The following is a 25,663-nucleotide window of genomic DNA, read 5'->3' on the forward strand; positions in this document are numbered from 1 at the left end:
CCAAAAAGACAAAAATTAATATTGACTTGGCTCCATTACAATCAATTGGCAAGAAATTCTCACCTAAATGTTTGGACTAGATCCCTGATTCCGCTGGCTAAAAAATATTTACAATTTAGAAAATCCACCGTTCACATTGTAGCCCAATATACTATGCATGGGCCTGCCATATATGGTTAGTATTATATTATTGCTGTAGACATCATTAATTGTTGAACAAGTAACAGGCATAATATGTTAATGATAAATTTCCTTGCATTGAACCTGTTTAAATACCATAGACAATAGTAACTGAAGAGAGGCAGGGGGGCAGAGATGGGAAGTGATGAGTATCTTCCATTGCTTGAGACAAGGAGAGCTAAGGGTAGAGTCCAATACAGGCTCCTTGTGGTCTCTGTGTTTGTGGGCATTTGCTTGATTTGGATTCATAGAGTGAGTCATATACCAAGAAAAGGTGAAGATGGGAGATGGGGTTGGATTGGTTTGCTTGGTGCTGAGCTCTGGTTTGGTCTTTACTGGTTGCTTACTCAAGCCCACCGGTGGAACCCAGTCTATAGGTGCACCTTCAAGGATAGGCTCTCTCAGAGGTTTGTTTGTCCCTCTCCTCTCTCTCCATCTCACCAATGAATATGCACGTGATATAAATTTATATTTGTGCATATTTGTACTTAAAAAGTTCATTTTATGTATTTGTTAGTAGAGGATGAACTTATTTCGTATGTCCCTGTGCATTTCGTGAAATTCTTGCTTACTTTAATGGTCTATTTGGATTGAAAAGAAAGAAGGAGGAGTAAAGTAGAGTTACTGGAATATACTTTAGTGTAAGGTGTACAAGTAGTAAGCATTTTCGTTGTACTTTCTTTAATAATAAGGTTATAATCAAGCAATTACTTTTCTTTAATAGCTATTAAACGTCAGGGCCGGCCCAATGAAATTTGAGGCCTAAGGCAGCGGAAATTTTATATAAGGCCTTTTTATATGAAACATTAATTAAATAAATATATATAATACTAATTAAATTAAGACTAATTTGATGTAAATACAAAAATTGATGAATAATAATAATTAAACTAAGGTTAATTTCATACAAAGGATTGAATATCATAGTTGAACCATAAATTTAAACAAAAAGAACTAGAAATTTTTTTTTTTTTTTTTTAAAGAAACTTACTTTAACTTGGATATATAACTATGCATAGTTAAGTACAGTTGTAACCTAAATTTTAATTTATATATTCTTTTTAAGAGAAAGAGATAGATAAATATTATTTGGTGCGTGGCTTTGTAGAATATTAGTTTACGAATATTAAGATCTCAAACTATTAGAGGAGATTAGTCATCATTAATGATCTATCACATTTGCAGCATTTTTTTTGAAACATTTTAAGGTTTCAATTGATTTTAATTTCTATTTGTCTCTTATTTTGGAAGCCTTGTTAGAAATGAAAAAGAAAAATAGTAAAGATACTGCAAAATGTTCACAATATAATGTGATAATGACTGTAATTAATAAAATTCAACAACTTAATTTATTTGTGTTTGAATTAATTTTTTATGTGATTGGTGACATGTTAATTAAATTTAAACTTTAATTTATAGTAAAATTTGTGGTATCTTTAACATCACTTTAAAAAAAAAGTACTAATTATTTAAAAAAATGTTATATTTTTATAAAATTTTGGGCCTTTACAAATAGAAATAGGGCCTTTTTTTAGTAGGGAATTTTTTTTTTTGGTTGTTGGGCCTTAGGCCTTGAGCCGGCACTGTTAAAGGTAAATAACTGAGGGGTCCTTTATTGAAAAAGTTATACATTTATAAGGAAGTAGGGCTGTCCAAGGACCCACTAGAGCCGACCCATCCGTTGCCGCTGACCGAACCCGACCCACCCCCAATTAAACTAACTGCTTCGGCGGTCGGCGATGGATTTCATTCTCCAAAATCTGAGATCAGTAGGTCGGATATCAAATCTCCTCCTTTCAAATCCGAGAAACCCAATCCGACCGACTCATCTATTTTTATGATGAGAAGGTATAGATCTAGCATATTTTGGGATTTTTTTGGGAAGATTTAGGCTAGATCCGAAAATCTCTAGCCAAGATCTTGCCAAAATTGGCTGAGATCTCGCAAGATCCGGTGAGATTTAGCCGAATTTCTGCCGTTTTTCATCTTTTCTTGGTTGGATTCTTGCCGTTTTCCAGATATTCAACCCTGACCAATCCGCCCAACATCCATGGAAGCTCCAACCCACCCGATCCGTTCAACCACTCCGATCCAACCCATGGACAGGCCTATAAGGAAGCAAAATAGGTTTAGAATTCCATGTCCACCTCTATATCTGTATTTGGCGTCACTCGTTTACCGTGACAAGTGAGAACTATGCATAGAAACAGTTTTTTTTTTTTTTTTTTTTGGAGTGGAGAAACAGTTTGATGGTAGTGCTATATATAAAAGATCTTCTATTGGTAGTGCTATATTTATAGTGAGAACTACCCAAAAAATAGGTGAAGTTAAAAACTTTTTAACCGTTAAAAGTGCCAATCATCTATCCATGAAATCCATTATTCGTATTTTTATATTTTTACAGCTAAAGCTAAGTGGACTACATCTTCAGTGAATCAAACCTGCACTCAACAGGAGTACCATCCAACTATTATACTTAGTGATTTCATATCTAAATTTAGTAAAAGTTAACTAGAAAAAAAGTGAAATTTTTGCTGAAAGAAAAAAATTTAAAGATGACCTAAAAGATTGAAACTTTCTTAACCAAAAGCTGGAAATAAGAGATGCTGTAAACCTTTAAGTTGGCATCTTATCCTAAAGTTCATTTCTTTATTTATAATATCAAATTATTTCCAATAACTTATATTTATTTATTTATTTGAAATAGTTGACCAAATCCATTAATCTCAGAATTCAGAAAAGCAATACTAAGCATACACCATTTTTCATAAATTATTTCACAAATTGTTTTTTTTTTTTTTTTTTGAGAAACTATTTCACAAATTGTTGATATGTCAAGTTTTGAGTGATGCTAATTTTCACACGATCTCACTGCAAATATCACATTGAAAAAATAATGTTAAAATTTTGTGTCACTAAATTTATTGATCTCAAAAATATTATTGTTATGATATTTTACATAGCAGGTATGAAACGGACTTGCCCAAGGTGGACATATTTGTGTGCACAGCGGACCCTATCATTGAGCCACCAGTGATGGTGATCAATACCGTTCTATCAGTAATGTCATATGACTATCCACCAGAGAAGCTAAGCGTGTATCTTTCAGATGATGGTGGGTCAGATCTTACCTACTATGCTCTCTTAGAGGCCTCTCACTTTGCTAAGCATTGGCTACCATTTTGCAAGAAATTCAAGGTGGAGCCAAGGTCACCAGCAGCATATTTCAACTCAAGTGATGACCCACTTGATGCTAATCAGTCCAAAGAGTTGGTGCTTATCAAGGTAAAATTAAATTCCTTTAGTGAAAAAGAATTAATATTTTTATTCTAAAATGAGGGACGGTTGGACGCTAGACACATTCAAAGAGTTGTGAGTTGTGACACATTCAAATAGTTGAAACATAAGATTGTAACAATATTATAATGGCTTTTCAAAAAAATATATATATATATATATATATATTATAATGGTAAATATTGTTTTGCTTCTTACAATATTATAATGGCAACTATTTTATTATAGTAGCAATATATAAAGTCATCCATTACACATTGTGGACAGGCTGATTATGTGCAAAGAGTTGACTTGTATTATTATAATGGCAACTGTTCTTATTATAATACTTCGGTTAATTGTAATAAAATAGGGTAGTTTTGTACCTTTTTATATAAAAGAAAATGCGTTAAATAATGTTCTTAAAAATTTAGATTTTCTATACGGGCCTATCAATATAGGACGAAAAAGTACTTTTCATACTTTATTTAAACCATTTAAAGTATTTTTGAAATCTGAATCTTTCTTTTTAAATACTTCCATTCAAATCAATTATAAAGGATTTTACCTATCAAGATTTTACTTTAAAAACAATTCAATTGTTGCCACATTGGTAATTGCAGTAGTCACAGCTCTGTCATATGTTCATGTTGTAGAAATTATATGAAGAAATGGAAAGTCGAATAGAAAATGCAACCAAGCTAGCTCGAATCCCAGAAGAAGCACGCTCAAAACACAAAGGTTTTTCTCAATGGGATTCATATTCTTCTCAACGAGACCATGGCACAATTCTTCAGGTATGTCAGCACTATCACATATTCATTTATAAAGACCATATTGTAATATTATTTTTTCTTTGGTCAGCTTAAAAAATTTGGACACATTTTGTTTTCTAGCTTTGCCAAACCAAAACTTTGTCTATTTTCATAGAGCATGCAAATCAAGTACAATGTACACCTATGAATTATAAGCACATTCAAGCAAGTCATTTTTGTTCTGAGTGTTTTCATTTTGAACTTCTTTTTCAGATAATAATTGATGGGAGAGACAGCAATGTCACAGATAAAGATGGGTTTGTGTTGCCAACTCTGGTTTATTTGGCTAGAGAGAAGAGACCCCATCATCACCACAATTTCAAAGCTGGAGCTATGAATACATTGGTAATGTGTATTCTTGCAGACAAAATGACACGCATTTTTTGAAAGTATATTTAGTTATTTTCTCGGGGAAAATAAGTTGGTTATTTAAGTTATAACCATCCAATTTAGTTATATAAGTATAGGAAACAGAATTCTACACCTACTAGGAATAGCACTCCTAATCCTATGACTAATAAGAATGGTACAACTAGCATAATGATAATAATAATAATAATAATAGCGCAATGGGTGGGCTAATATAACTGTAATGCTGAGTGTTTTTAATTCTGCAGTCTTTATTTTATTTTATTTTTTCTGTGAAAGTATTCCCAAGTTTGGCACAAAACTAGAGTGTGTGTTATCTTTCTCTTGAATATACAGTCATCAACTTAAATTGGGGTAAACTTTAAGGTATCATTGATTTATTTTTCCGCTAATGTTTCATTGTGCAGATAAGAGTGTCATCAGAGATTAGCAATGCGCCAATCATTCTTAATGTGGACTGTGATACGTACTCAAACAATTCACATTCTGTACGAGATGCATTATGCTTTTTCATGGATGAAAAGAAGGGTCATGATGTTGCTTTTGTGCAGTTTCCACAGAATTTTAAGAATGTTACTAGGAATGAATTATATGATGCTGTTTTGAGAGTAAGCTCTGAGGTGAGTAAAGATTTATAGAATCAAAGAATTATTTTTTTACCATATGAGTTTATTTGATTTCTTTATTGGTAAAATTTGGTACTATATCAATTAAATTTTCTAATCTAGTTAGATTCAATTGCTTGGTGATGAAGTTGGAATTCCATGGTTTGGACGGTTGTGGAGGCCCTCTATATATTGGAACTGGATGCTTTCACAGAAGAGACATTCTATGTGGGAGGAAGTTCAGTAAGGAATATAAGGGTGACTGGAAAAGTGTGAAACATATAAAGAGAGAAGAAAGTGTTCTTGAATTCGAAAAAAAATTGAAGGGTCTGGCAAGCTCTACCTCTGACAAAAACACTCAATGGGGAAAAGAGGTTTCTCTCTCTCCCTCTCTCTCGCACAAACGTGTGCATTTACCAATAAATTTTTCTTTTGAATTTTAGCTTATTTGCTTATGTAGAACTTTTTAAATTCTCACTTTTTCTAGGAACAATTATACTCGAACCACCTTCAGCAAAAGCTGCATCCAAATAGACCAAACACAAACACATTCTTAATTTTCATATATCAATGTTTGATTGCAGATGGGATTGCTATATGGGTGTCCGGTAGAAGACGTGATAACAGGGTTATCAATCCAATGTCGGGGATGGAAATCAGTTTACTTCAACCCATTAAGGAAAGCTTTCTTAGGAGTAGCTCCAAACACACTCCCTGATATACTTTTGCAGCATAAGAGATGGTCTGAAGGCGATCTCCAGATTTTTTTTTCTAGGTATAGTCCTGCATGGTATGCATATGGAAAGATTAGCTTGGTCCTTCAAATGGGATATTCTGCCTATTGCCTTTGGGCTCCTAATTCCTTGGCAACACTATATTACTCTGTTATCCCATCACTTTATCTCCTCAGAGGCATTCCCTTATTTCCATAGGTTTGAATCCTTGCTTCGTATATATTTGTCACAATGTATTTATATTTGTTTGTTTGCTTTACATTACAGTTGGAAATTATAGGCTACAAATTCAACTTTTCCTTTGTTCCTTATGTTTCTAAAGAATACAATACAGAAGCATAATAATTGGAAATAATATTTTACAAGGGAACACAAGGGGAAAAAAATGTAGATGAATGTATTAATGATATGCTAAGCCATAGTTTTCTTCTCAGTTATCAGTTTGAAGGATTTTTGTTTTCGTAATATAATTTTTCTACTTTCTTACTTATCAAAAAAAAACATGTATATAAATTTTCTACATTTTGGTGTTGTCAAGGTTTGTCTCCTAAAAGAAACGAAAACAAAAAGGAAAGGAAAGGAAAAACTAACTTCTTACTTAACAAGTGACAAAGTAAACGCTCAATTTTTTCTTACATTTTGCACCTAAACTTTCAAAATGCACAATTAGCACCCTAAACTATAACTCTTATTACACTTTGCACTCCAACATCAATTCTACTATTATTTTGGACGAAAAATCCAATCACATGCGAATCATGTGACTCATTTGGATCTTTTGACTTTGTGCCACTTAAGCAAGAGTCACATGTGAATGTGATTGGGTTTTTCGTCCAAGATAACAACATAATTAACAACGGGTTGCTAAGTGTAACACGAGTTGCTAGGTGTAACACGGGTGCTAACCATGCATTAGGAAAGTTAAGACTAGAAAGTGTAATCTAGGATATGGTTTAGTGTAATTTCCCTTATTTAACATGGTTTTCAATGATGTAAAAAGAAAATTTTAAAACTTAGTTATAACCTTCAATCTACTCTCTTTTCTATTTCCTAAAAAACTTGTCAGTTGTAACACATGTGAAAAACTAGCATTAAATCAAAATTAAATACAGTAGGGGCATTGTGGTACATCTAGGATCAGCCTACACATCATTTGGTCAAATTCAATGTGTACAAATTGCATATTTATCTTTTGAAGATGAATGAAATTGTTTTTTTTTAAAGATTATTCATGGTTCTTAGTTTTATTTTTTTGAATGTATGTGATAAAGTTTTATGTTTTCAATTCAGAACTCAAGCCCATGGTTCATACCATTTGCATATGTGATAACTGCTAAACACATTTGTGGCTTAGCCGAGTTTCTGTGGTGTGGTGGTACAATCCTAGGTTGGTGGAATAGCCAAAGGATGTGGCTTTACAAGAGAACAAGTTCCTATCTCTTTGCCTTTATGGACACCATTTTAAAGTTACTAGGCTTTGCTGAGTCAGGATTTGTAATCTCAACCAAAATAGCTGACCAAGATGTGTCCCAAAGATATGAGAAAGAAATAATGGAGTTTGGAACCTCCACTCCAATGTTCACAATATTATCAACACTTGCATTGATCAACTTAGTATGCTTTGTTGGGGTGTTGATAGAAGCATTAACGGGTAAAGGCATCATGAGAGTTTATGAGACAATGAGTTTGCAATTTGTTCTATGTGGGATACTGGTTCTCATCAATTTGCCTTTGTACCAAGCCCTTTTCCTGAGGAAGGACAAGGGTAAGCTGCCAAGCTCTTTAGCAGCCAAATCAATTGCATTAGCTCTATTTGCCTGTGTCGGTTTTACATTATTGTATTAATCTTCTCAGTTTCTTATATGAAATAAGGGCTATTTGGCTGTAAGTGTGTCATATTCTGATTAGAACAGAGCACATAGTTTATATATTGATGATTTTGATGTAAATTTATAATTATGGTTTTTACGTGGAGAATAATTCTAAACTATACAAAAGTCAAATCTCATATTTATAGGCATAACATCTAGAGGTATAATTTTGCATATCAATGTTACATATCACCATCCCTTGATCTAAGCATGCACATTTCTGTTAAAGTGCTTTTTTTTTAATATGACTTAAAAGGACTTTCGTTCACAATCTATTTTTTTATTACTTTCATTGATATTAGTTAAATATTTTTTTATATTACATTTTTTTTATATAATCCATGAATCATATGATCATATTTATATAATATCTAAAAACTGAAGCATAACATTTATTATTACTACACTTTTGCTAAACATTTAAATCACATCAATGTAGTTTTAGGTTCATTTCGGTCCACTTTGATCCATTTAGTCCAATTCGGTCTAATTCAATTTATTTTAATCCACTTTGGTCCATTCGGTTTATTTTGGACTAATTAGGCCTTTTTTTTTTTTTTTTTTTTCTTTTGTAAGTGGCCTTTTCGATTTTGGGCTCAAATTTTCAAATTTTTTTCTCTTAACTTTTGAGTTAAAAGGTATGAAATTTTATACCCTTTGAACCAAACTTTTTAGTTTTGGACTAAAAAATACAAACAATATAGGCATTAAAAAATAGAGATATGGGCCCTAAAAAAAATTATAAATATTCACTGTAGGTGGAAAGGACTTTGTGTATGTGCAAATACTTGGGCCCTCAACTTATTTGTTAGTGGGCTGAATCTCAATCCTACCTACGGGGCTCCAACTTAGACCTTGTTATCCTCCCTTAAACTCTACTCTCACCCTTTTTCTTATCTTCTCCCTCTTTTTCCCAATTTCTCTCTTATCACTTTCCTTCCCCCACTTTTTCCAACTCCTTGAACTATGGCCTAGATCTCCTTTTATACCCCTCCGTAAGTGGGATGGCCATCATTTTTATTCCCACTCACTCATGTATTCCCACATCTCTCAGAATCCCAAGGAATCCTCACGAATTTAGAGGATTCCCTTGGAACTTGTTCTAGACGCCGATTAAGGTTCGGTAGTGGATTCTTTTTATAATCATCGGCTCTCCATTACTGGCCTCCTTCGAACCGCATATAGAATTCCTTTATGACTGTTTCAGATCCCCCATTCCAAGAGGACCCCTTAGGTAGGGCCATGCTGAACTCTCAATGCTTGGCTAGTGGTCGGATTAAATATGAGAAAGCTCGAGGCAGTCTTTTCGTTGTATCCCGGACTCACTACATTCAATGGGTCTTGGGCTTCGTATCGAGCTTTGCTTGTACGGTCGGCCCAGTCCATCAGGCCCAATTCACCCATATTCACAAGATTACCTTAAAATTCAAGTTTCAATAATATAGACATTATACTTATATTGGAAAGAAAAAAGAATGTTACAATTTTAAACTTGTATAATAATTTAAATTTAATATGACATGTCACATGTGTTCCATATAATGAGAGTGTACACTTTTTTTTAATATTCTTGGATATGTTCAAATTAGTCAACTAATTATAATATATTTTTTTTAAAAATTAATCACATTATTCTCCATTTATATAAAACAATATTATAATTATGTAATTTAAATATTTTTATTATATTACATTTTTCATATATATATATATATATATATATATATATATAATACATTATGTTGAACGCGCAAAATACATTATATCTTTCATTATAAAAAATATGTGAAAATATAGAAAACATTTTTAAATAACACATGCACTATTTAACCAACAAATTTTACATTATATTTTTATAAAAATAATTATATTACATTTTCTCACACATCGCGTAGGTTTGCAACTAATATATGTGAAACATAAGATGTTTGACTTTTGATTGACCTCACAATATTGTGCCACATAAACTTTTAAGGCCTCACAATTTTCACAACATCATTCGAATTTATATTTTAATTAAATTTAAATTATAAACTATATTTAAATCCTTAATTAAAATTTTAGAACGACATATTTTATTTAAATGATTAACATATAATTTCATATACAAACACAAACATAATATTTGCCTAATACTAAAAGAGTCTGAATTTGATAAGGACAGGGTTTGAAATTCATATTTTATACCATTTAAAAAAAGATTATCACATCAGCTCTTTAGTAAAGTTTGATTTTCAAATGAATATTAAGATTAATTAATTAAGGTTATATCTATTATTTAGTATGTAATATGATGATGTGGCATATTGAAACTAGAAACATAAAACTTAGTTTTTATTCTACATTTTTACAGAATTTAATCTCATACTAAAATATATAATTCAATATACAAACACAATAATAATAAAATAAATATCTATTAATAACTATTTTCAAATTTTATATTTAAAAAAGTAAATAAATATGAAAATAAAAATCAAATCATGTAAAAAAAAAATTATGTATCGCATGAGTTACCAACAAGTTTATACATCCCCCTCAAAAAAAAAAAACAAGTTTATACAATGAAAAATCTGATTAAAAATAATAATAATACAATGAAATTTTTTTTTTGATAAATAATATAATGAAAATTGATAAACCAAAAGGGAGCATCATGCACTTCTTTTAAGAATATTTAAACAACGTTGTTTGCTAATAAATTTGTATAGAAACAGCCATATTAACTCATTTTTATAAAGTAAATGACTAAATTAATAAAATTTAAAATTTAAAGATTAATTTAAAAACAATGCTAAAAATACAAACTATTTTATAAAAAGATTTACAAACTACTGTTGTAAATGAGTAATTATTGGTAAATAAAAAAAGTGATATTAATGATGAATTTAGATGAAAACTAATAGTTGGTCACATTAACTATTTTATAAAAAGTTGGTCACATTGATATTTTGTAAAAATATTCTAAAATAGTTTGTAACTGTAATATTACTCTTAATTTAATAATTAAAATAAAATTCTATATTAAATTGAATTCAATCCCCTTTTTTTTCTCTAATACAAACTGAATAATATTACAAATGAAAATTGGACAATACTACTAGGGTTTTTTGGGATAAACTTTATAAAAAAACAAGTTTTGGGGATAAACTTAGACAATGCTACTAGATTTGAACACTCTAGAATCTATACAACATAACATAACATAAGTACTCCTCAAAAAAAAAAAAAAAAAAAACATAAGTACATTTTTGGAAAGTAAAGACTAAAGAACATTGTACTTACGTGGCGAACTGATTCATCAAAACAGCCAATCAGAACCGTCCAACACGTAGACAATAAATATGGGGCCATAGAAACACCCATACATACAAACGAAGTTCATATAATCACAGCCTTTTTATTTAAACAGTTTCTGTTCGAAGTCTTTTAGGTTCGAAAAAAGACACAAACCTAAGCTCGAGAGCTCTTGTCCCCTTCGAGAGACTCTCAAAATCAGAGTGCTTCTCAGATCGTTCAAAATTTTCAATTTTTGTTGCCATTTCCTATCTGGGTTTCATCAGATTGGTCAAGTTTAAAGGTAAAGATTTCTAATTTTTCAATTTTTTTTAAAAAATTTTTTGTGATTAGTCTAGTATGATGGGAAATTTTTGAATATGATGTCTAATTGGGTGTTCTAAATTCTGAAAGATTGAATTTTTTTATCTGGGTTTTTTTTGTGTGGGGTTGAATTTTAAATGTTTCTGATGATTTCTCTTATTTTTCCCTTGTGTTCTCTGCAACCAAACGGTGTATGAAATGAGATCTAGTTCTTGTGCATTTGATTTTGTTATGAAAAATTGTTTCATTTGATCAGTTTTGTTTGTGATTAGGATTATATAATCTCTCGGTGTTAATTGTGGGTTATTCTGGTTAAGCTATTGTAGTCAATAGAATATAAGGTAATTGGGGAATCTGGTCTTTCTGTTCTCTGTTTGTTTTTGTTAAATTTTTCAAGAGAAGGGGGGAAATCTTCTTTGAAGGCTTCCTCTATGGCAATAGATAGCTTGTTGTGAAATGTTTAGAAAAAATCATGATGCACCTTAAGCATACATAGATGGATTGTTGTAAATTGTGTAGAAAATTATATGATGCACCTTAAGTTTGCTTAAATTTTACATTTACTACTTATCTTATGCATTGGGTAACAGACTTTCCTTGATAAAATTTTATGTTTTGTGAACTTTGATGCATTTTGATTTTACAAATCTTTGAATTTTTCATTTTTTTCATGCCTTAGATCCCCCGCCCCCCTCTTTCTTGCCATTAGTTTTATTCTTTTTTATGACTTGGAAATGTCACTTTGTAATCTACAGATGAAGATTGGGTTACAGAAATTTGCTGTGTTAGTATTGCTGGCACTCTTGTCAAGCCTGCAAAATGTGTTTGGCATTAGGTTTGTGATTGATAGGGAAGAGTGCTTCTCTCACAATATTGAATATGAAGGGGATACGCTGCATATTTCTTTTGTTGTAATTAAGGTTGATGGAGCTTGGCATTATACTCACGATGGTGTAGATCTTGTGGTAAGCTTCCATATCTCTTTGCTCAAATTTGTTGACTTGTTACCTATAAAATAAAATAAAAAAATGTTTTGTTAAGTTCTTTAATTTTTATTTTTTTTTTCCTCTTGTACACTTATCTACTTCAAAAATATCATTAGTGTATATCAGCCATATGATAGATAGGGCAAACTTCAATTCCTTAGTGTTGTATCCATAGTTGTCAAAATGTGAATCATATCATGAATTGATTTTTAATTTTCTTGTATTGTGTAAATGTATCATAACATACACTCACTGTATAAAATTTATAGAAAACTTATAGATATACTTATATGAAAGGAATATTTATTATTAAATTTAACTAATGATTAATTTAATCGTCAGTTATGCAATAATATTTAACGAAGTAACCTAAATAAATCAAATTAAACTATATGTATAACTTCTGCATTGAAATTGGTCAAAGTTAAAAGTGATGATACATTATACATAAGTTAATACAATATTTTCTTTCTTATCATTTTCATCATCTTACCTAATCAATTTCATCTCCATAGTACAAGTCAATTTTATCATCCTCTTCTAAAGTCATTTCATCATTGACATCCTCCTCTTATCTATATTCTTCTTCATCTCCAACATTTACAATCTTTTACTGTTGCTCTATTTTAATAATGTTTTCTTTATATTCTTGTTGCCATTCAATTTTTTTGAACTTATAACAAAAATAGCAATATGCGATATTTACTGGTCCAAGAGCACCCCCCACAAGTAAAAGTTTCCACAGATATTGTTCCTCCATTGATCAAGAATTTTTTACCTTTCCTACAATGATGTTGTCCATAGATCAAATTATTTCGTTGATTGGATTTAAAAAGTGATTATATTGTCATTAAATATGTTATTAATAGTATAGAAAAGAAATTTGTAAATGTGAAAGTGGAGTTTCAAATTTGTAGTCCAAATGTAGAAGAGGGAGAAGGGGGAAAAACTCATGGACATGGTATATTATTGGCCTCAACCAAGTAGCCCAATAATGTTTTGATAAAAACAAGTCCCACAACCTCTTGGACTTAAGTCACAGCACATTGTTATTAGTAAAAAGCCCAATTTAAACTCACATGTATATGCATTGTCCGATACATTCGATTGTACAATTCATGAGCATGGTCAATACGTACCAACAATACGATACCCTTTTTTTTTTTGGAAATGTATTGTGTATTGTTATGATACTAACATTTATGGTTGTACCATAGGTTTCCCAGTTCAATGCAACCACATGGTTGCATTGACTAATGAACCACTTGGTTGAATTTATTGTCCTTGAAGAAAGATAACATTGTCTGTGCCGCATTTGGCAAACAACTATGTAATTAATTTAATTGGGGAATTTAAGGTATAGCACAAAAGGAATTATACCTAAGTTTTAACTCGATAGATATCTTGGGGTAAGAAAGCGTTCATTTCACGTCTTTGTTTTATTCATAGCAGCAAGATGTTTGCCATAACAGATGTTAACCTGGCTACGCCTTATACATGTCAAGCTAAAAATTTCAATTTTTTTTATTTCCTATTACTTCTTATTCTTGCCATGAAAAACCACCATTGATTCTACAACCTTGTTGAAATTTTCAGGTGAAAGGACCTTCAGGTGAACAGTTACAAGATTTTCGTGACAGGACAAGTGAGAAGATTGAGTTTGTGGCTCATAATAAAGGAGTCCACCGTTTTTGCTTCACTAATAAATCTCCCTATCATGAGACAATAGACTTTGATGTACATGTTAGCCATTTTTCATACTACGACCAGCATGCAAAAGATGGTTAACCATTCTTCACCGTTCTTAGTCCTTTTCTGTTTTTATCAAACCCTTGAATTATGGATTTGGACTTACTGGCTTGCATATATGCAGAGCATTTTAATCCTTTGTTAGATCAAATATCAAAGTTGGAGGAAGCTCTTTACAACATTCAGTTCGAACAGCATTGGCTGGAGGCTCAGACTGAACGCCAGGCAATAGGTATCTGTTGATTATCTGAATTCCATCTATAGTAATGTTGAATAGAAGGAAAGCATGGTCCTTTAATGGTTTGATGCTTGTGTTTATTCCCCTCATTCAATCTCTTTGGATTTTGCTTCTTCCCTTAAACTTATCAATGCTATGTCCTCTTGGGTTCTAACCAATTAAGACATTTGTTCCAGATTCTGTTCTTCCAACTGATTAAGCCTTTATTATTTAGAGAGATGAACACTCCCCCGGCCACCTCCTCCCCTCTCTTGGCTTCCTTCTTCCTTCCCTGCCGTAGATAGTTTTGTGCTACAATAAGATTCTCTGAGTAGTCCAGTGATCTGATTATCATATCTACCTGGTGTTTTCATTTTTCAAGCTTGATTCTGTTGTGATATTGCATCATATATTTGGTGCTGCATAAAGAAGCCTTCTTATTTTTAATTTAAAAAAATGAATAAATAAAAATTGCTGATTTGATTAGACAAAATAGACTATAATATTGATCAAGAGTTCCTACACATGACAAAATACGCACATTAATGTGCACACATTGTCAGCACGACACTAATAATAACATTTACTGGCTAGGTAGACTTATAAATGAATTTAGTTTGTCAATCATTTCGTAATCTAATCTTTTCATTTGAAAATGCAGTAAATGATGCAATGGGTCGGAGGGCTGTTCACAAAGCCTTTTTTGAATCAGCAGCACTTGTTGGTGCCAGCGTTCTCCAAGTTTACCTTCTGCGCCGCCTCTTTGAACGGAAGCTTGGAATGTCCAGAGTTTAAATATGTAATTGCTTTTGAATATTTATCATAAGTTATCAGCTGTAGAATTTCAAAGTCAGACTCTTGCTTGAGGCTTTTGTTTTCCTTTTTCTGATTAACCAAGGAGAAAAAACATACATAGAAACCAATTTGCTAACTCTCTGGCAACCTTTCCTTCAAGTAATGATGTTCATGAGGCACAAATACATGCATTTCAGCCCAAACGTGGATCTATATAGATTAGCTGCCAATTTGACCAGCCTATGCACCAGAGGCCATCCTCAGCCACTGGATGCAACCATATTCATTGGCTACATTGTACTGTTCATTGTTGCACTGGGCTAGTATGTGCCTGGCAACAATGACGCATAGAAATAACATGGCAGTAGAAATGCATGGCTCATCATTTAGTAACATCAAATATTATGCGAATTTGAAGCAGTTTTAAGGGCATTAGAAAAGAACTCTCAACTCTTATGGCGTACATTTTTCTCCTAAATGTTGTCTTCTGAGTCAGTAACAACCATTCAAGTCCATCTGGTTTACCTAAAGCTTGCAATCTTGAACGTGACCCTATCAAAATAAACTTTATAACAATGGCAAAAAATCAATATTTCTGTGATCACATTCACTCTTGCCAAGAAATCTTAGGAGAATGGATTTTAAATCTTGCAATGAGATACTAGATGATGTTACTGTTCAAATGGTGCCCAGGTTTTGGCCCTCGATTATCAAGTTTTGTTTGTGTCCACAGTGGTTGCACCAATCACAACTTGTTGGGATGAAAAGTTGTGGAAAAAATAACCCTGAAAATTTTTGTTATCAGTATTGCTTATTCTATCGCTCTCATCTAAATCCTAGATTTCTTCTTCAACAAGAAGCGTCAATTTTACTTTTTAAGTTGCTTTTAAAGATCTTTGAACACATGACTATTTACTAAGTATGTATGTGTGGTTTATTCCTAAAATGTATATAAATTCAAGGAAATTCATTAGGATGACTCCAAAATACTAGTTAAAGGTTTCTCAAAAAAAAACCGAAATACTAGTTAAAAATTTTAATTCTAAGACCTCATGAATCTCATGAGCCTTTAGTGAGTTATTATTAGGTATTTTTGGAGTACAGTAGCGTAGTATTTTTTATTTTCACATTCACAATGGATCACAATAATTAAATTCATAATGGGATTTACTATGAATATGAAAAGGAGTATCATATCACCATTTCTTGAGAGTGTCTAATAATCTTCTGACTTTAGGAGCTAATAAACCAACACTTGGGGATTGGCTAGGTTTGTTTGAAAGTGTTCACTAAGGAGAGAATTTTAACCTTCTCTACGCTCTTGATTTTGCTCAATGGTACCAAGCTTGTTTGTGTGAAGGCCGTCAATATCCTTGTGAGCTATATTAGGAGAAACTTCAGAGAGTTTTTCACATGTATTATAAGTTATGAATTAGAAAAATATTACTTTGAGACTTTAAATTATGCCTTAATCATAAAACACCATGTTAACTGCAGTTTAGTAAAAAAGTTGTCACTAAATTTAATGATCTCATAGCAATACTAATGACAAAAAAAAAATTACAATTTTTTCTCACACCTTATTGAAATTTGAACCCACCACAATACTACTTCCATTTTTTTTTCAGGTAACTAGTTGTAATGAACCCAACACTATGCTTTTTATCAACACCAATCACTATTGTTAAAAATATAATGTGAAAAAAAAAAATTGGATCATTAAATCTATTTAAATGTTTTTTATATAATAGAGTTTTGTTTCCCCTCTCTGTCAGTCATATCACAGGCTTTTTAACGTTTGGGGAAAAGCAAAGCTCCCGCAGTTGGCCTTTGCATATGGGACAGGAGAGGCACTTCAATTCATCTTTACAGGTGATGAGACAATGAGAGGAACATACTAGAAAAGAATCATAATTTGAAGAGAACTGATTGATTAGCACATGGGCACACACTTTTATAATGTTATTTTTTTTTATTTGAGTAGCACGCTCTCTGTACTATGCTAGGATTTTCATCTTTGTCCTCTTCATTTCACTTCTAGGTCTTTACTAAAATGTCAAGACAAAGGTGTTTGCAAAATACTGGTATTCAATTCCCATACCTTGTCTATTCCTGTCTTGGAGTGTGACCGTATGAGGAAGGACTTGTATTTCAATTTTCCTCCTTTCCTTCATATGTAAGTCAACATATACAAAATAAGTGATAATTTTTTTCTAAAGATGTGTCCATGACATCAGAGGTTCAAATCCCTCCTTCCACTACAGTGTAACTATCGAATTTAAAAACAAAAAAAATTAAAAAAGAAGAAGAAGAAGAAGAAGAAGAAGAAGAAGGGCAAAGCAGTGCCAACGTACAAGTGATGTTTACTTAGATTGCAACTTCATACCTTAACTAACTATGAAAAAAATTTAACAAGGCAAAAACAAAAAATTGTTCCTAATTCACTTATCCTCTATTTCCCTTAGGAAAAAGTTTAGCTCCAAACCGATTTGAAGCTATTTTCTTAACCTACTATGTGGCAATTGAAGAAATCATCCGTGTATAGTTTTAGTCACGTAATTTTTTTTAATGAGTCATGTAACTTGTTTAAATAATATATATGAACCGTCTTATAAATCATCATTGAGTAAGTTGGAGGAGATAGTTTGAAGCTAAACTATCTTGTAATGTCAGAATTTTTGTTTTCTAGAAAAAAAAAAAGACATAACAAACTTTGAAAAAGAATAATATCATAAACGAGGCCAATTTGATAGGTAATACAATACAAATAAGAAGAGAAAAAGATGTCACAAGCAAAGCTCTACAGATCTAGAGTAATACAACGCCCAGATGGGAAGAAATAGCTCACATTTTAATAAATAAACCACAACATCAGTACATATAGATACAATAAGTGTTTGTCTTCTTTACCTATTCCCTCACAAGTTCTACAACAGCACACACTAAATTCCAGTAGAACCGATCATGGCTCTTCAACTCCCATCTTCCTTGGGGCAATATTGTGGAGCTAGTTACAGAAAACATGCCTCTTAAGTTGAAGCGCTGACCTTCTCAGGATTGTGTAGGTGGGTCTTGAATGCAGCAAAACCATTTTCTCTGAAAATCAGTGAATCATCCACATAATACAAATCAGCTTATGCAAAGTGTGTGGCTGTGGCAGAAATGACAGTCCAATCTCACACCACTTTTTTTCCCTATTCTAGGGATATAGAAAGCAAACACAATTGATTGGGGTGGGGGGAATGGAGTAAGAACAGCCAATTTATATAAACAACTACATAAATGATCCTCACAGGATAAAATTAGAGCTGTTATTCCCGAAACTCACAAAGAAAAAAGGAAGTGAGTTAGACAAAAAGAGAAGAAACTTGGACAAAAAGAAGAAGTAACTTGGACAAACACAGTCTTTCTAGATGTCTCATTTGGAAACACTAGGAGGTGCCAACCAGTTGAGCTACAATGTTGTTGTCTAGTCTTTCTATTTTGTTAATTGTACTCTTTTTTATTATCTGAACGGCATATGTAGACCTAAGAAAAATCCTTTGAGTGACCCTGAGGTTGTGATAATTGACCAAGATTCTTTTAGCGCTACAATTGTACTCTGTAAGAAAAAAATGCAAAGTTCTATCACAATTAATCAAACTTCTACTTATGACATAGCAAAAATAGATAGCAGTTGGCAACCTCGGGAATATATTCAATTGCGGAGAGAGAGAGAGAGAGAGAGAGAGAGAGAGAGAGAGAGAGAGAGAGAGGTGCAATAGCATCTTACAGCCTGAGGCTTGGCAGGATCAACTCCAGGCTTGATTTGAGAATCACCCTTTCCCGGTGACTCTGGTTTGCCACCTGTCTTCTTTTCATCCCTTGCCTTATTAAAAATCACAGTAAATCCTTCAGCTGAAGCAGGATCATTGACATCCCATTCACCAAATTTTGGTAGTGGTCGACCCTTGTCCTGCTGAAGAAACAGAGAAGTAAAAAGACCTAATTACATCTCTGATTGCTGTTTAAGGCAAAGGACAGCCACATAACAATAAATAAATAATCATGTTCACAAATGTCATTTAATTAATCACTAAAAAATATGGACCCCAAAGGGTAATACTAAAATCCTGATTGTCCTCCCCTGATGAACTTTAGAAATGGAACTATAATTAACCCCATCACAATTAGCAAGAAAAGTCATTTAATTCAAGCCAAAAACTTCTCATGTTCTCTGGTAGAACCGTACATAAGCACAAAATAATTCAAAATCTGGAGACAAGATAAAGAGATGTCATGGAGGACTCTCCATCCACCATGAAGTAGGATCAGCTTCGAAAAGGAATCAAACCCTTATGCAGTCATAAACAGAGTTTGAATATGTTTGTTAAAAAGCTGATTGCCACAATTCAAGTATGCAAATTCCCAAAGGCAAAGCATGATATAACAGAGCAAGGTACATATATTAATCATAAGTCATTACTAATCCCATCAAGTCTGCAACAGGCATCAAAGTGATCATTTCCAGGAAAGAAGCAGACTACTTAACACACTCATCCAAAAGCAAAAGTAAAAGCAAAAGCAAAGCATATGACAGATACCTTCATCAGTTTACCTAGGTTGATTGGCCAATCATAAGACTGAAATAAGTATTGATAATCCTTCCATAATGCTTTGGGATGCCTCAAACGAGAGGCATTCTTTTATTACATGACCTCAACATTATATTAGGCATCTCAGCCCCACTGAGCAATCATACAATGAATGGAGTAGCTACAGCTCTATACACCTTGCAAAGCATCCAACCAACACTAGCAAATTCACCTCATCCTAAGCATCCACCCCCTTGACTTGCTAAATTACTTTAATAGATTGTAACTTAAGTTTGAATCACTACAAAAATGTAATACCAAAATTGCACTGCCAGCCCATTCATTTTAGCTTTACATACACTTATGGTTGATTATTTTGGGTAAAGGTAGACTTGAAATGACCAGGTTAGTTCAGCTCTGTGAAATCTAGTGAAAGGTTTATACAAGATATTAAGTAATTTTCCGTTACTTTCCAGTGCCATAGGATTTCTTGCATACTCTATAGTTTTCGAATATGTGGCAATTTGTTGTTTTCCACACCTTAATTCAGCTTTGGGTCATTCCAATTCCGAAATATCAGTGGTGATTGCTCATGTGCATTAACGAAAAATCATTTTATGTTAAAAATTCCATGCAACACCAAACACATCTTGAAACTAAATAGATTATTCACTGGGCTCAAAACCAGCACAGCTAGTCATGGATATAAAATCATTCATTCATTCCCAGTTTACCAAAATTCATCATAAAGACCAAAGATAAGGAATTGCAGGATTAAGTAACAAACTTTGGTATCCACAAACAATCTAAAGGATTAACTGGGTCAGCCAAGTAACATATCCTCTTTTACTAAACTGTTTAGGGATGGGGGTTATGAGTGAAATGTTAGGGGATACACACATGTATAATCAAGAAATCCAACATACAAAACACTAGACTACTGCTTAACCATATAACAAAGCCTCAAAAACACTACTCATTAATAAGCATTCACTAAAACACACCAAAGCAATTCTGTCTAATTATCAGTAATTTACAAACCCAATGAGTTGCTCTTTGGACTCTCGCCCCAAGTCAATAAAACCCACGGGCAACTGACCCCACCCGCCAAAACTAGTTACCAGGTAATCCAAGGGCATTCAACCCTGACAAACCCATAACCTCACCCTCCACCCATCACCTTTGGAAGGGAGGAAGTGCCCATTTGAGCCAGAGCTCATCGACACAATACCAAGAGCAATTTACCAGCACAATATCACAGCCATATCATCATAGATCCACACAAAGCTCCTCTACATAGCAAACAGATTCTCAAATCAAGTCATAAACTTACTTAATCAGCACTTAACAACCAAACAACAAAAAGCATTTAGCTAAAACTAAAAAGCTTACTCACTTTGCAACAACCAAACACAAACTCAAAGCTCTTTCCTTTCCATTCTTTACTAAAACATTTAACATTCTAATTAATTCATTAACTTAATCTTTCTTCTTCTTTTTTCCTTTTTTTTGGTAATAATTCATCAAAAAAAAAAAACAGAAAATTGAAATACCCAACAAGTCAAAATTGAAATACCCAACAAGTCAAAATTGAAATACCCACAAACCATTGACTTATAAAAATTGTGAATTTCAGCCAAAGAAGCTAATATAACAAATAAAGATTCAGAAAAAAAAAATAAACTCAAATGTTGCTCAAAATTTTTTTTTTTTTTTTAAATAATAAGAAGAAAGATTATATATTTAAATTAAAATCCTAGCATAACCAAAAGGGTCAAATCAAAAATATTCAAACAAGAAACCAAAAAACTGAAGCTGAGGAATCGATCAAGAATTGTATCAAATCGAGCACAGAGAATCAAAGACACAAACTTTTAGAGAGAGAGAGAGAGAACATACCGACATGAATTCTAGAGAGAGAGAGAGAGCTTGTCTTTCTGGGAAAAGAAAAATGAGTACAGAGCAATAAAGCTAAAGGAAAAAAAAAACCCAGAGAGAGAGAGAGAGAGGTTTTTTAGTGAGAGAAAGGAAGAGTCTTTTAGAGAGAGAAGGGAATGTGAAGTTTGGGCCAGGAATGGGCCTGTACGGTTGTTATAAACGTTTTTGTAGTAAACGGAACGGCGTAGAGTGGGGTTTAGATAACGGCGTTATTTTTCATGGGCACGCCCGTTAATCCGGCGTAATTGGTGACGTGGGCAAGCACGCGAAAGAAAGAGTGTGCTAGAGCATTCGCATTAGATCGTGCAAAAGTTCCTATCTATTCTCAATGTAATGTCTGTTTGGAATTCGTTTATTTTGTTAAATTTAAAAATTTTTTGTTGAAAGTACTGTAGATAAAGATAAAAGTTAACTGAGGTAATATAGTGAACTCATGAATAATATCACAAAATACAATAGAAGTCATGAATAGTAACAAAAATAAACTGAATAGTAAAATAAGTTGACAAATATAATCTTTGTCAAACGGACTAGTAATACGTACACATATCTCAAAATACTTCACATTAAATTATCTATTTTAAACTATATTTTGTTAAAATATTTTTTTCTTAATTTTTTAATTATTTCTATTTCTTTACAAATAATACTCATCATTCACTTTTTTATATTAAATTATTTATTTTATACTATATTTTATCAAAATATTAATTATTTTTAATTATTTTTCTTTATATGCAGTTAACAATCATCATACACTTTTTTCTTTCATCATCAACATGCATCAAAATAAAATAAAAAAAATGAATAGTACCATCTTTCATTTCAGAACACATTAAAAAAAAATTGCAGTCTAAATATTTCCACTATACCAATTATTCTTTTTTAATTTTTAGTACCGTACCAAGTGCTCTAAATAGTAACGGAAATGGAGGGTGGTGAGCTGGCAAACGGAGTTAAGGGTGGAACTGTTAAGACTGTACTGGCGCACAGAAGAGTGTACGTTCTTGACTTGCTGGCAATGCTTTTTAAGTGTCTTTTGGCTTTTCCATGTATTAAATAAATAATTAATTGACTTCATTTATAAAGTTTTTTTTTTTTCTTTGCTTAGGCAAAAGATTCATTTATTAAAGTAAAATTAAATTAGGAAAATTCTTAGTTGAATATAGGTCAAATCCTCCACACTTGGCTAGACATCATTTTTTTTTCTTAGCTTAATCATTAAACATCATTTTCTTAAAATTTTATTTGCTCATCAATAATTTAAACCAATCAATGACTCATACAATGCATGGAAAGTTTAACAAATTGTGTTTTTTTTTTCTCTTTTGTTTTTGTATAAATAAGAAATTTGATAATTATTAAAACTATTAATAAAAATTTATTATGATTATGTTTGTATATAATACAATCAATTTTACCATTTAAAGAAAGAGTAATCATAGAAATACAAACTTTTTTACAAACGGCTGATGTGGTAAGTAACTATTAGTAAAAAAAATATTAAAAAAGTGATATTAATGATGGGTCTAGATAAAATATAGTAAAATAGTTTGTGTTTGAAAAAATATTGTAAAATAGTCTGTATTTGTAACATTACTCTTATGTGGTGTTTGGTACGGAGTAATATTTTATAATTCTCAGGAATGTTTGAAAATTTTCATGTTTGATTACAAATCACGCTAGGGAATCAGATATCAAGAGAATCTAAATTCCCCCCTTAAACTCCTCTCAATAAGAATGTGGATTTCCTTTAAAACATGTGAAAATCTAGATTCCCAAGCTTAAAAGCAATTATATTTTTATAAATTGACAATTTTAACATTTGTTCCTTATCATTTAATTAATTAAGATAAAATATAAAACAAATGGATTAAACTCTTTTAAAAATTATTATTAAGAATAAAAGTATTTGATAATTTAAATAGTTATTTTTATATTGTATCTGTCATTTTGAAATGTTAGACTATAATTTCAATGAATTTGTCATAATTAATAGTTTACATTTGGTTTTTCATTATTTATTTAGAGAAAGATTTTTTTTTAAAGGGCTTAGTAGTTCACATTCAAATCTAAGGATAGAATGAGAAAAATAAATAATTCATTTAAGATTCCTGGGAATAAAACAAACATTATTATTTCTTAGGAATCTCAAGAGATTTCTAATAAAACCAAACGTAGGAATAGTTACATTTCTAGGAATCTAGGTGCCAAGTATAATGTGGATTCTCTCGTACCAAACGCCACATTAAAGAAAAATATGGTATGTCAAGATTTTAACAAAGGGTTTATATATAGAATAATGACATGTAAAATTATGAGGCTTCAAAAGCTTATGTGACAAAATTCCTGAAGTCAGTCAAAAGTCAAATGTCGATGACAGATAATTCATTGTGTTAACTTTAACATTGGCCCTTCTAGGTATATGGTCAATTTGAACTTCATCAAACTCTGCAAAAAGAGTTTTTTTTCTTTTTTCTTTTTTCTTGAGAATAAAGAGTTTAGGGTTCTTTTGTGTGTATGGTTGCTACTTTGCTTCAATTACTTGATACTTAGCAATGGCTTGTCTCACTAGTAGTTGAATATCACCCTTATTAACATTAACATAGATGGATTGTGTGCTTCGCATTTGGGCAAGCAAGAGAAATAGATGAGCAAAAGGTGTCATGGCGTGGAGTAAGGAATAGCCTGAATCTTATGTAAGACAACTAAATGTACCTTGAGGTGCTACTAAGGAACTGGGAAACATTCTCGGGCACATGATAGGCAATTGAGAGATATTATAGATAAGTACCAAAACAATACTAATTAATTCTTACTTAAATAATAATTATGAGTAAAATTATAAAAAACTTATGAAAATTTGTTTTTCATGTTCGAAAAAAGTTTTGAGTTGTGTCAAACATTTGGAAATGCAGAAAATACCAGAAAATGTTTTATGTTGAAACGAATATAAACATTTCTTTAATAGTTTATAAGCATTTGAATCTTTAATTACGTGAATTTTAATTAGTTCAACTGATAAAATTAAAAATTATTAATTAATATGTATTAAAAAATATGGTGAATATTTAATTATTTTTTTTATTATTTGAGTATAAAATAGGTTATCCTCCTCTCACCTACTAGTAAATTCTTAAATATTTGGTATGGGGAATAATTTTATGATAACAATTAAGTTTGCCTACAATATTGTAGTTAAAGTTACTTAGGAGGATATAATTATGCTCTTGTTTGTTGGCCAAATTTTGATAAAGACAATCCATAGCCAAACTCAATGCAACTTGACAAAAGTAAGCTGTTGTGGGGACTTTTCCTACTTTCATGTCATATCTCCCATTTAATTGATAAGGATGTACAATCTTTTCGACTTTCCTATTGCTCCTCCCTTCCAACACCTGTTCACCACCTAACTTTAACGAAGTCAATGAATGAATGAATGGAGAATTATTGAATATTCTAAGAATACTAAAAATGCATACTCTCCCCTCTTATATGAATTATAAGTTTCACTATAAATTTAATTAGTAGAACTTATGATTATGTAAGAGAAAAGAGTACGCATTTATGATATTTCAGGAGTATTTAATAATTACTCATCAATAAAGAATACGTATTGCTTTCTTGGCATTTGTTATTAAGAGTTTTCTTTTTCCTTTTTTTTCTTTTTTCACACCAATTCATTGAGTGTTCTTTTTTTTTTTTTTCTTTTGTATGTAAAATGGGAGACTTATAAGTCACAACCATTACGATGGGTAGGTCAAAGGTTCAAATATCCAGGGAGATTGAAGAAAGAGTAGCCAAAAAAATTATGGAATGGAAAGAAAGATTGATATCCATGGGATAGAGAAGTATTAATCAAAGCAGTGACTCCAGATATTCCAACCTATGTAATCAGTGCTTCAAACTCCCGACTATTTCAACCTATGTAATGAGATAAAAGCCATGACATAA

General features: G+C 31.8%; 1 protein-coding gene and 1 pseudogene across 2 annotated transcripts; one reads left to right on the top strand and one right to left on the bottom strand.

Annotated features, from left to right (window-relative positions):
- The first annotated feature begins 297 nt into the window (after positions 1–297).
- LOC142640518 (cellulose synthase-like protein E1) lies at positions 298–15,333 on the top strand (annotated as a pseudogene).
- A 2,576-nt stretch (positions 15,334–17,909) lies between these two features.
- LOC142640482 (protein NOI4) lies at positions 17,910–21,847 on the bottom strand. Of its 2 annotated transcripts, none has more exons than XM_075814606.1 (3): positions 21,671–21,847; positions 18,970–19,155; positions 17,910–18,293 (listed from the first exon to the last, which is right to left on the bottom strand). In XM_075814606.1, exons 1-3 carry the CDS (start codon positions 21,674–21,676, stop codon positions 18,249–18,251), a joined length of 237 nt encoding a protein of 78 aa, XP_075670721.1. In that variant the 5' UTR covers positions 21,677–21,847; the 3' UTR covers positions 17,910–18,248. The 2 variants fall into 2 exon arrangements, with proteins under 2 accessions (XP_075670721.1, XP_075670722.1); XM_075814607.1 differs by having other exon boundaries at positions 18,970–19,152; positions 21,671–21,842.
- Between the last annotated feature and the right edge of the window lie 3,816 nt (positions 21,848–25,663).

This window comes from Castanea sativa, chromosome 6, assembly GCF_040712315.1.
Source record: "Castanea sativa cultivar Marrone di Chiusa Pesio chromosome 6, ASM4071231v1".
NCBI lineage: Eukaryota > Viridiplantae > Streptophyta > Magnoliopsida > Fagales > Fagaceae > Castanea > Castanea sativa.

What these genes read in the sequence shown, in the direction of transcription:
- LOC142640482 (XM_075814606.1), bottom strand. An exon ending in ATCCTGCCAAGCCTCAGGCT is followed by an intron (nt 18,294 to 18,969) that starts GTAAGATGCTAT and finishes ACTGATTTTCAG; the next exon opens with AGAAAATGGTTTTGCTGCAT.